At 39.7% G+C, this 12090-nt stretch overlaps 1 protein-coding gene across 1 annotated transcript in view; it reads left to right on the plus strand.

Annotated features, from left to right (window-relative positions):
• LOC124541627 (exportin-7) overlaps positions 1-12090 on the plus strand; it is a 34721-nt gene that overhangs the window by 15365 nt on the left and 7266 nt on the right. The window contains exons 12-19 of the mRNA XM_047119551.1: positions 949-1115; positions 2555-2699; positions 3474-3621; positions 4344-4500; positions 6444-6634; positions 7902-8031; positions 9213-9294; positions 10569-10707. Coding sequence (XP_046975507.1) covers positions 949-1115; positions 2555-2699; positions 3474-3621; positions 4344-4500; positions 6444-6634; positions 7902-8031; positions 9213-9294; positions 10569-10707 — 1159 coding nt within the window. The remainder of the gene's footprint in view (positions 1-948; positions 1116-2554; positions 2700-3473; positions 3622-4343; positions 4501-6443; positions 6635-7901; positions 8032-9212; positions 9295-10568; positions 10708-12090) is intronic.

Consider the following 12090-nt stretch of genomic DNA (forward strand, 5'->3'; position numbering starts at 1 on the left):
CCATATGCTCGTCCGATAACCAATAGCATAGAAAAATCAATATGGGCGAAGAATTATCGTAATGTAAAGTAACAGCTTGTACATTTCCCACTGCTGAGATAATGCCTCCTCTTCCATTAAGGAGAGGGTTTGGAACATATTCCACCACGCTGTTCCAATGCGCGTTGGTGGAATGCACATGTGGCAGAATTTCTATGAAATTTGTCACATGCAGGTTTCCTCACGGTGTTTTCATTCACCGCCGAGCACGAGATGAATTATAAAGACAAATTAAGCACATATATACAGTGGTGCTTGTCTGGGTTATTGGCAAATATATAGTAGAAATAAAAAAATCAACTTTTACTGGGTTCCTTAACCTCTACTAAATAACATAAAATGGATTATAAAACCAGTCAAATAGCCTATTGCTAGTTAAGTAGTCCGGCCTCGTCACCCGACCGGTATTATTTTAACTCTCTTCCGCACAATACGAATGCCTAATATATATAATTAATAATTGTTATCCTTAGATACAAAATAGTGTTAAGTAATAAAATTGTGTATAAGTAAAGCAATAAACATTCTTTCTTATTCATTAATTCTAGTGTTTGATTTAGACTGGTATAATCTATAGAATGTCGAGATGGCCCAGTGGTTAGAACGCGTGCATCTTAACCGATGATTGCGGGTTCAAACCCAGGCAAGCACCGCTGATTCATGTGCTTAATTTGTCTTTATAATTCATCTCGTGCTCGGAGGTGAATAAAACATCGTGAGGAAACCTGCATGTGACAAATTTCATAGAAATTCTGCCACATGTGTATTCCACCAACCCGCATTGGAACAGCGTGGTGGGATATGTTCCAAACCCTCTCCTTAATGGAAGAGGAGGCCTTTAGCCCAGCAGTGGGAATTTAAATGCTGTTGTTGTTATTGTTGTTGTAATTGATGTATTGTGTTTTCCAGGGTGGCTGCGAGAAGCTAGAGCTGGCAATGATGTCTTTCTTCGAGGCGTTCCGTAAGATCTACGTGGGCGAGCAGGTCCAAAAAAACAGTAAGGTGTACGGCCGCCTCAGCGAGGTACTCGGCCTCAACGACGAGAGTCAGTTACTCAGCGTCATCATGAGGAAGATGTGAGGATGCTGCTTTTTAACTTTGCCGCTTAGTAAAAGCATGTTATTCGATACAAGATTTTGTAGATGATAGAAAAGTGGAGTTAATGTGTTGACTTCCACGCAGGATATGTTAATTTAAATAATTGTATTTAACTAACATGACTTTGTATTTTTTAAATGTTGAAGAAGAGTAACTACTGAGTTTCTTGTCCGTTCTTCTCGGTATAATCTACTTTCCGAACCGGTGGTAGCTTCACTTGGTTGTAAAATGACGATTCCAAAAGTGCTTGTAAAAGCCTACTTGAATAAAGTTTATTTTGATTTGATTTGATTTATACAGGTGGCGCTGACGCTCATCGCATTACAAGAAACGACGATTAATACTCGTTTATATACAAATACTGATAGAGAAACTCAGTAGTTATTCTTTTTCAACATTTAAAAAATACAAAGTCATGTTAGTTAAATACAATTATTTAAATTAATATATCCTGCCTGGAAGTCAATAGGTATTAATTCCACGCTTTTTTATCATATATAAAATCTTGTATCGAGTAATATAATTATATACATATAAGCTATTACGTTTAGATTTTCAGCGTGAAACCGGGTGGGGTAGCTAATTTGATAAAATTTTTAATATACTTCAATAGGCTATTTGACTGGTTTTTAAAATCCGTTTTATATTATTTAGTAGAGGTTAAGGAACCCAGTAAAGGTTGATTTTTTTATTTCTAGTACATATTTGCCGAAAAATATCATATTAAAAATTCCATATTTAAATAACGCGCGAAAACGCTAATTGGACAATATGGCGCTGCAATGGGGTCGGTGACGTCACTTTGTTGTATTCTAATCTGTGGTACATATAGCAGAAAAGCAAGGTTAACAAGAAAGTGACTTCATCATAAGCCCGGCCAATCGGGAGCGTTTTGTGTCACGTGACAAACTTTTGAAAATATGTATTTTTATTTATGGATTTTTGAATAAATTAAGTATTATTTTCAAGTTTCGTTAGTAAATAAACATTTTTAAACTCATAATATAAACTGATTATAGTACGACACAACTTAGATGTCGCATCGGCAAAATTCGTAAAACCGATCACATCCGAATTGAGTACGCTATCCCAAATTATCAATATTTATTTCTCACGCGAATATGATCTTTGCACAAACGTAATAACTTGTAATATCACATGACCTAATATATTCGTTAATTTGACGCACACGCACTTACACGCACTCGCTTTCTCTGACGCGGGAATCTATAGCGACGAATAGCGTCGAATGGCGCGATAGGGAGCTGTTTCTATTGGTTGTGTAAATCGGCAGTAATCGGTTTTATTTTCATTCCATTGCATTTCCCGATGCTACATCTTATTTGTGTCTTACTATACAATGATTCACGATTTATTTTTCAAATAGCCATTGTCAAATAGCCATTTGTGTTTCCAGAATAACAAACCTCAAGTATTGGGGGGGTTCAGAGGCAATCATATCGAAGACCCTCTCGCTCCTGAGCGACCTCAGCGGCGGGTACTCCTGCGTGAGGAAGCTGGTCAAGCTGGAAGAGGTCCAGTTCATGCTGACACATCACACGGTCAGTACTGATGACCAGGGAAATACGTCATCACAAGGGTAATGGCAGATTCGCTATGGCGTGTGATGGGTAATGTTTGCCTTAGAATTTGAAGGTAGAACAGTTTGGACAGTATGTTGTAATCAAATGATGACGTCATGTGATTACGACCGATTTGTGGTTGTGGTCAATTTTAAGGAGGATCAGACAAAATATTATAGACCACAAGTGTCTGTTCAAACATGAGTGCAGTGTCATCATCCGATGAGAATCCGACGAAGAGTTCTGTCTGTAGAGGTGTGGTTTTATGTGCTCTCCGAGGCACGGGAGTGTACAGTGATGGTGGCTGCAACTGAGAATTTTTTGACTGGAAAATCCAATAATATCTTTACAAGCTTGGAAGTACGGACATTGTTACCTTATATCTATCTAGCTACTAGACCATAAAGTTCGTTCATACGACTAGATTACCTACTCGTTCGATTATGACAAAATATCATAATATCGCAAGCTTGTTATCCCCACGCGCGGCGCTAGTCGCCTAATATAAGTGTAGGGTATCTAACAGTCGCCCCCCCACGCGCATAACTGATCGTCCTACTAATGGGTCATCCCCCCCCCCCCGCAGGCCGTACAGTACCTTACCTATGTAGAGTACATCTTCCCCCCCTATGCTCGTTTCCTTACTAATGTTATCGCCCCCCCCCCCCGCAGGCCGTACAGTACCTTACCTATATAGAGTACATCTTCCCCCTCTACTCGTTTCCTCACTAATGGGTCATCCCCCCCCCGCAGGCCGAGCACTTCCCATTCCTGGGCGTGGGCGTGGGCACGGCGGAGATGCGCTGCCGCAGCCGCCTCTACAACGCGCTGGGCCGCCTGCTCATGGTGGAGCTGGGCGAGGACGAGGACCGCTTCCACGCCTTCATGATGCCGCTCACCGGTACGACGATACTCTTTCTTCTTTATGGCCTAGGTGGCAAACGAGCTGGAGGCTTACGGGTGGAAGGTGACTACCACCGCCCATGGACATCTGCAGCACCGGGGGGCTTGCAGGGGCGTTGCCAAACTCACTCAGAAACCTTTATTCAATGGGAGCCGAGATGGCCCAGTGGTTAGAACGCGTGCATCTTAACCGATGATTGCGGATTCAAACCCAGGCGAGCACTACTATATGTATGTGCTTAATTTGTCTTTATAATTCATCTCGTGCTCATCGGTGAAGGAAAACATCGTGAGGAAACCTGCATGTGTCTAATTTCATCGAAATTCTGCCACATGTGCATTCACCAATGATGCGACAATGACGCTGTAAGAAATATTAACCATTCCTTACATCGTCAATGCGCCACCAACCTTGGGAACTAAGATGTTATGTCCCTCGTGCCTGTAGTTACACTGGCTCATCCTTCAAACCGGAACACAACACTACTGAGTACTGTTGTTTTGCGGTAGAATATCTATATAGAATATCTATGTAGATAAGTGGGTGGTACCTACCCAGGCGGGCTTGCACAGAGCCCTATCACCAAGTAAAAACATTGTAAATATCCCGTAATTAATAACTGTAATAATAAAAACAACGATTTTAATTTAAAGTCTGATTTTTTTTTTCACTAATCCCTCACATATTTAGTGAACTTCAAATTCTTTGAATGTGTACAGCGGCGTTCGAGAGTCTGCTAGTGCTGCTGGGTCCCGGAGACAACGTGTACGCGTCAGAGGACGCCAAGAAGACCTACATAGGGCTCGCACGGGACCTCAGAGGACTGGCCTTTGCCTTCAACACAAAGACCACTTACATGATGCTTTTCGATTGGATGTAAGTGATGTGACTTAACTTACTCGGGAAATATAAAAAAAATCAATCTATACTTTATTTGAGTAGCCTTTTACAAGCACTTTTGAATCGTTATCTAACAACTATATTACATATGACTGGGATGAAGCTGACCTGTCCTTGTCATTCAACGTTGGTGGGACATTGAACAAAGCCGATTTCAATAAAATATTTTCGCAAGTGTGGCCCAAATGCACGATACATACTAATATAGTGAAATGGTTCAAAGATACAGGTCTTTACCCCTATAATCCTGAATCAATCCCGGCAGGAGAATTTGCTTCATCAGTTTTATCCGAAATCCCATATCCTCAAAATCAAAATAAACAAGCGGAGAAACCTGATGCTAATACCGATACTGACTCTGATGTCAAAGTCTGATGTCAAAATTCCGCAGACATTTTTATCTTTGCCGTTTCGTAAATTCAAATCGTTTGTAAAAAATACATTGGTAGAAAAAGCATGTTATTCGATACAAGATTTTATAGATGATAAAAAAGTGTCGATTAACACCTGTTGACTTCCAGGCAGGATATATTAGTTTAAATAATTGTATTAACTAACATGACTTTGTATTTTTTAAATGTTGAAAAAGAGTAACTACTGAGTTTCTTATCGGTTCTTTGCGGTAGAATCTACTTGAATAAAGTTTATTTTGATTTGATTTGATAATACTTTGTAAAATGAAATCTAAATCGGAAAACCCGCTGAGTTTCTTTCGCCGGTTTTTCTCAGGTCCGAGGTGTTAATTTCCGAACCGGTGGTCGATTTTTGACCATCAATAAGCAAGTGTGACAATTCCATATTGGATAAAGATTTTTGACTTTGATTTAATATCAAAGTCAAAAATCTCGAAGAAGAAAGAAAAAGAATCGTGAGGCTACCACCGTTTCGGAAAGTAGATTCTAGCGAGAAGAACCGACAAGAAACTTAGCAATTCTCTTTCAATATTTAAAAATACAGTCATGTTAGTTATTATCGAGTGAGGAGTCGAGATGGCCCAGTGGTTAGAACGCGTGCATCTTAACCGATGATTGCGGGTTCAAACCCAGGCAAGCACCACTGATTCATGTGCTTAATTTGTCTTTATAATTCATCTCGTGCTCAGCGGTGAAGGAAAACATCGTGAGGAAACCTGCATGTGACAAATTTCATAGAAATTCTGCCACATGTGCATTCCACCAACCCGCATCGGAACAGCGTGGTGGAATATGTTCCAAATCTTCTCCTCAAAGTGAGAGGAGGCCTTTAGCCCAGCAGTGGGAATTTACAGGCTGTTGTTGTTGTTCACTTTGTTATTGATAGTCAAAAATCTACCACCGGTTCGGAATTTAACACCTCAGACCTGAGAAGAACCGCTGAAAGAAACTCACAATAAACATATTTTCGTATATTTGAAACAGCCTGCGATCATCTCATTTCCCAAGGTGTGCAGTCAACTAGAAATTCATAAGTGTTGTAATATCCTTAAGAATTCAATTTCAATATTCAATAATACACAGTGATGTTAGTTCCCAAAGTGTGCAGTCAAATAGAAATTCATTAGTGTTGTTATATCCTTAAGAAACTGTTAGTTAGTAGTCAAGGTGGATTGTAAAGTGTATGTGTGTGTGGCAGCTACCCGGTGTACCTGAAGTTGGTCATGTTAGTTAGTGGTCAAGATGGATTGTAAAGTGTATGTGTGTGTGTGGCAGCTACCCGGTGTACCTGAAGTTGGTCATGTTAGTTAGTGGTCAAGATGGATTGTAAAGTGTATGTGTGTGTGTGGCAGCTACCCGGTGTACCTGAAGTTGGTCATGTTAGTTAGTGGTCAAGATGGATTGTAAAGTGTATGTGTGTGTGTGGCAGCTACCCGGTGTACCTGAAGTTGGTCATGTTAGTTAGTGGTCAAGATGGACTGTAAAGTGTATGTGTGTGTGTGGCAGTTACCCGGTGTATCTGAAGCTGGTACTGCGTGGCGTGGAGCTGTGGTACACGGAGCCCGCTATAACCACGCCGGCGCTGAAGCTGGCCGCCGAGCTGGCCCAGAACCGCAACCAGCGTCTGCAGTTCGACGTCAGCTCGCCCAACGGCATCCTGCTCTTCCGGGAGCTCTCCAACATCATATGCGCATACGGTGAGCGACCATTTCGAATATAAGTACCACACATAAACTAATGTCGCCCCCCCCCCCCCTTCTGTGGGTATAGTGCGACACAACTTTGACGTAGCATCGGCAAGATTCGTAAAACCGATCGAATCCGAATTGAGTATAGTAAGACACAAATTAGATGTAGCATCGGAAAATGCAATGGAATGAAAATAAAACCGATTACTGCCGATTTACACAACCAATAGAAATAGCACCCTATCGCGCCATTCGACGCTATTCGTCGCTATAGATTCACGCGTCAGAGAAAGCAAGTGCATGTAAATCCATGCGTCAAACTGACGAATATATTAGGTCACACGATATTACAAATTACTACGTTTTTGTAAAGATCATATTCGCATATCTATACATACTAATGACCCTTCCCTCTTCTATGGGTATAGTGCGACACAACTCAGATGTAGCATCGGCAAGGTTCGTAAAACCGATCACATCCGAATTAAGTACGCTATCCCAAATTATCAATATTTATTTGTCATGCGAATATGATCTTTACACAAACGTAATAACTTGTAATATCAGATGACACGCACTCGCTGTCTCGGGTCGAACTGACGCGGGAATGTATAGCGACGAATAGCGTCGAGTGGCGTGATAGGGAGCTGTTTCTGTTGGTTGTGAATCGGCAGTAATCAGGTTTATTGAATTTGCCGATGCTAGATCTAAATTGTGTCGTACTATACTTTTTATAACCTATCGTTTGAGACAAAAGTTTTTAGTTGTACGGCTTGGGCCCGCCTGGGTAGGTACCACCCACTCATCAGTTATTCTACCGCCAAACAACAGTACGCAGTATTGTTGTGTTCCGGTTTGAAGGCTGAGCCAGTGTAACTACAGGCACAAGGGACACAACATAGTTCCCAAGGTTGGTGGCGCATTGACGATGTAAGGAATGGTTTATTTTGTTTGTAGGTGCAGACTGAAAAGCAGCCTTAAGCTGAGTCTACGACCTTTTTACCAGCATAGATTAATGTGCTTTTTTTTTCTTCCTTGCTATTTTTATTTAATAGTAAGAAATTTGTTAACATCCTCTATGCTTGGCGAATAAACTTCTTTATTATTATTATTATATTTCTTACAGCGTCATTGTATATGGGTGGTGGTGACCATCTGGTGGCCCATATCTTAGCCGGTATGCTGGTCCGCAAACCTATATCATACATAGGAACAAGCATTTAGTGACTTTGTTTTATATTATTATTTGTATTTATATGAGCGTTTCATCCCCCAGGCAGCAGGATACTGACGGTGGATGTGAACAAGAAGCAGATGTACGCTATGAAGCTGAAGGGCATCTCGCTCTGCTTCACGATACTCAAGGCGGCGCTGTGCGGGAACTACGCCAACTTTGGAGTCTTCAGGTAAAGTAAAGTAAAAAAAAAAAAAAGTAAAGTAACAGCCTGTAAATTTCCCACTGCTGAGATAAGGCCTACTCTTCCATTAAGGAGAGTTATTGGAACATATTCCACCACGCTGTTCCAATGCGGGTTGGTGGAATGCACATGTGACAGAATTTCGATGAAATTAGACACATGCAGGTTTCCTCACGATGTTTTCCTTCACCGCCGAGCACGAGATGAATTATAAACACAATTAAGCACATATATAGTGGTGCTTGCCTGGGTTTGAACCCGCAATCATCGGTTAAGATGCACGCGTTCTAACCACTGGGCCATCTCAGCTCCAGTCTTCAGGTAACGCCAATGATATTCTAATAAACAGATATGTTACACCCATGTTGTTTACAACAGAAGAAGTGTGCCGCGCCGGAGACCGTTTATTTTACATTTCGTTACAAGTAAAAGGATAGCTTGATAGAAACAATAAGTGAAAGGGATAACTAGATGTTTTAATTACGCAAAACGTATTACTACGTTATTATGGTGTATTATAATTTATTACTATGTAAAACGACTAAAGGCAAACGTCCCAATTAGGACGTTTTCTAGTCTTCACTTTTTGCGCGTTAATGAAATATCTGTTAACTAGAACATCATTGGGTAACGCTCTGACTCCAAATCCACAAAGTTACAAGTCCTGACTGAATACGGATTGTTTATGTGTGTACAATAACAGCCTGTAAATTTCCCACTTCTGTGCTAAAGGCCTCCTCTCCCTTTGAGGAAGGTTTGGAACATATTCCACCACGCTGTTCCAATGCGGGTTGAATGCACGTGTGACAGAATTTTTATGACATTAAAGACATGCAGGTTTCCTCACGATGTTTTCCTTTACCGAGCACGAGATGAATTATAAACACAAATTAAGCACATTTATAGTGGTTAAGATGCACTAGTTCTAACAACTGGGCTCTGGTTTATGAACCAAGTTTGAATTATTTGACCTAGATAATATTCATAAGTATATTTAAATGTTGAAAAAGAGTAACTACTGAGTTTCTTGCTGATTCTTTTCGGTAGAATCTACTTTCCGAACCGGTGGTAGCTTCGCTTAATTGTTAAATGACGATTCAAAAGTGCTTGTAAAAGCCTACTCAAATATAGTTTATTTTGATTTTGATTTTGATATGTCTTAATTTCAGATTATACGGAGACGAGGCGTTAGATAATGCTTTGAACATGTTTGCAAAGTTACTATTAAGTATACCACAGAGTGATTTATTGGTGAGTATTTATTTATTTAATATTTGGGAAACAAACAGATATAAAATATAATCTAATTACATAATACAGTTTAGATATCACATTATCCAGCGAAGTTTCCACCGATTGATAAAACATAAAATGCACTCAAATATTTTAAAACAATAAGAAAAAAAATATTTGACAATATTAAAAGTATATAGTTAAGTTAATTTAAGAAGGTTACAAATTTTATCTTTAAATTTAATTAAAGATAAATGAAATATATCAATGTTCCAAAAATGCTTATTATATTCGCGACAAGCTCTGATTAGAAAACAGTTAGCATTATGTGATGAATGACAAGTGGGAGTATAAAAACATAGCGGTTGACGAGCGTTGGATCGTGGGCAGGGCTTGGGCATTTATTTTAATTATAACAGTCAGAGTAAGAAAACCGTCAGTTTTCATATTCATTCCTTTATCAAGTCTTATGCTCTTAGTACCTTTTGAATCTAAACATCAAATCATTGCAACGCAATATGTTATATATTCTCGATCGGTAAAGCAGATTATCGCTCGCACTGAGCACACGAAAATAGATCTTAAGGTGACGAACCTTTTCTTACCCCGACTGTACATATAATATATTAATTTTCAAAATAAACTGCAGGTCAAGTTTAATAGTGATTTTTTTAGTTTTTAAGCGATTTTAGAGGATTAAAAAAATCTATTTTAAATAATTTCGTTTTCCGTCTCGCATTTTTAAATTTGGACCGATAATTGTTGTTTAAATATTGACAAATATCCAGTGTTGAATCGTTTTTATAAAACAAAGGAAAAAAAATAGATTTTATTCGATACCTTTTTTTTAAATTAAATGTTTGAAGTTGCTTTTTTGACAAATTTTGAAAGCTAAAAAACGTGGTAACTCAAAAAGGATTCACTTTTGGATTATGCATATGGGGGGTTTAAATTATTGCAAATAGTCACCCCTTTCACCTCCTAACGGATATACGTCGAGTTACCCATAACCCTGTATATATCAAGCCTACCAATAAGTATATAATATCAAGATAAATATATTTAAAACATTTTATCCTTGTTACGTTTACATTTCAATGCGAACGCTAGTATTTGTAAATAAATATTATTATTAGACCCTGTAATAAAATTACTTTCTCTCGGTCTCCCTCTCACTCTCCCCTCTCTCTCCCTCTCTCTCTCTCTCTCTCTCTCTCTCTCTCTCTCTCTCTCTGTATCTCTATCTTTCTCTCTCTCTCTACGTGTCTGATGGTGTCGCGTCGTGTTTCCAGGACTACCCGAAGCTGTCGCAGACGTACTACGTGCTGCTGGAGCGTCTGGCGCAGGACCACATGCCGTTCCTGGCGTCGCTGCAGCCCGACGTCACGCTCTACATCCTCGCCTCCATCTCCGAGGGGCTCACGGCGCTCGGTGAGACTGCCACACACGCCGTTTCTACTTTCTCTAAAGACAAACAGACAGACAGACATCAAACGTGTTTTTAGCCACACATGCCGTTTCTACTTTCTCTATAGACAAACAGACGTCAAACGTGTTTTTAGCCACACATTTCCCGTTTCTACTTTCTCTACAGACAAACAGACATCAAACGTGTTTTTAGCCACACATTTCCCGTTTCTACTTTCTCTATGGACAAACAGACATCAAACGTGTTTTTAGCCACACATTTCCCGTTCCTACTTTCTCCATAGACAAACAGACATCAAACGTGTTTTTAGCCACACATTTCCCGTTCCTACTTTCTCCATAGACAAACAGACATCAAACGTGTTTTTAGCCACACATTTCCCGTTTCTACTTTCTCTAAAGACAAACAGACAGACAGACATCAAACGTGTTTTTAGCCACACATTTCCCGTTCCTACTTTCTCCATAGACAAACAGACATCAAACGTGTTTTTAGCCACACATTTCCCGTTTCTACTTTCTCTAAAGACAAACAGACAAACAGACATCAAACGTGTTTTTAGCCACACATTTCCCGTTTCTACTTTCTCTATGGACAAACAGACATCAAACGTGTTTTTAGCCACACATTTCCCGTTCCTACTTTCTCCATAGACAAACAGACATCAAACGTGTTTTTAGCCACACATTTCCCGTTCCTACTTTCTCCATAGACAAACAGACATCAAACGTGTTTTTAGCCACACATTTCCCGTTTCTACTTTCTCTAAAGACAAACAGACAGACAGACATCAAACGTGTTTTTAGCCACACATTTCCCGTTCCTACTTTCTCCATAGACAAACAGACATCAAACGTGTTTTTAGCCACACATTTCCCGTTTCTACTTTCTCTAAAGACAAACAGACAGACAGACATCAAACGTGTTTTTAGCCACACATTTCCCGTTCCTACTTTCTCCATAGACAAACAGACATCAAACGTGTTTTTAGCCACACATTTCCCGTTTCTACTTTCTCTAAAGACAAACAGACAGACAGACATCAAACGTGTTTTTAGCCACACATTTCCCGTTCCTACTTTCTCCATAGACAAACAGACATCAAACGTGTTTTTAGCCACACATTTCCCGTTCCTACTTTCTCCATAGACAAACAGACATCAAACGTGTTTTTAGCCACACATTTCCCGTTTCTACTTTCTCTAAAGACAAACAGACAGACAGACATCAAACGTGTTTTTAGCCACACATTTCCCGTTCCTACTTTCTCCATAGACAAACAGACATCAAACGTGTTTTTAGCCACACATTTCCCGTTTCTACTTTCTCTAAAGACAAACAGACAAACAGACATCAAACGTGTTTTTAGCCACACATTTCCCGTT

Source organism: Vanessa cardui, chromosome 28 (genome assembly GCF_905220365.1).
Source record: "Vanessa cardui chromosome 28, ilVanCard2.1, whole genome shotgun sequence".
In the NCBI taxonomy this organism is placed as follows: Eukaryota; Metazoa; Arthropoda; class Insecta; order Lepidoptera; family Nymphalidae; genus Vanessa; species Vanessa cardui.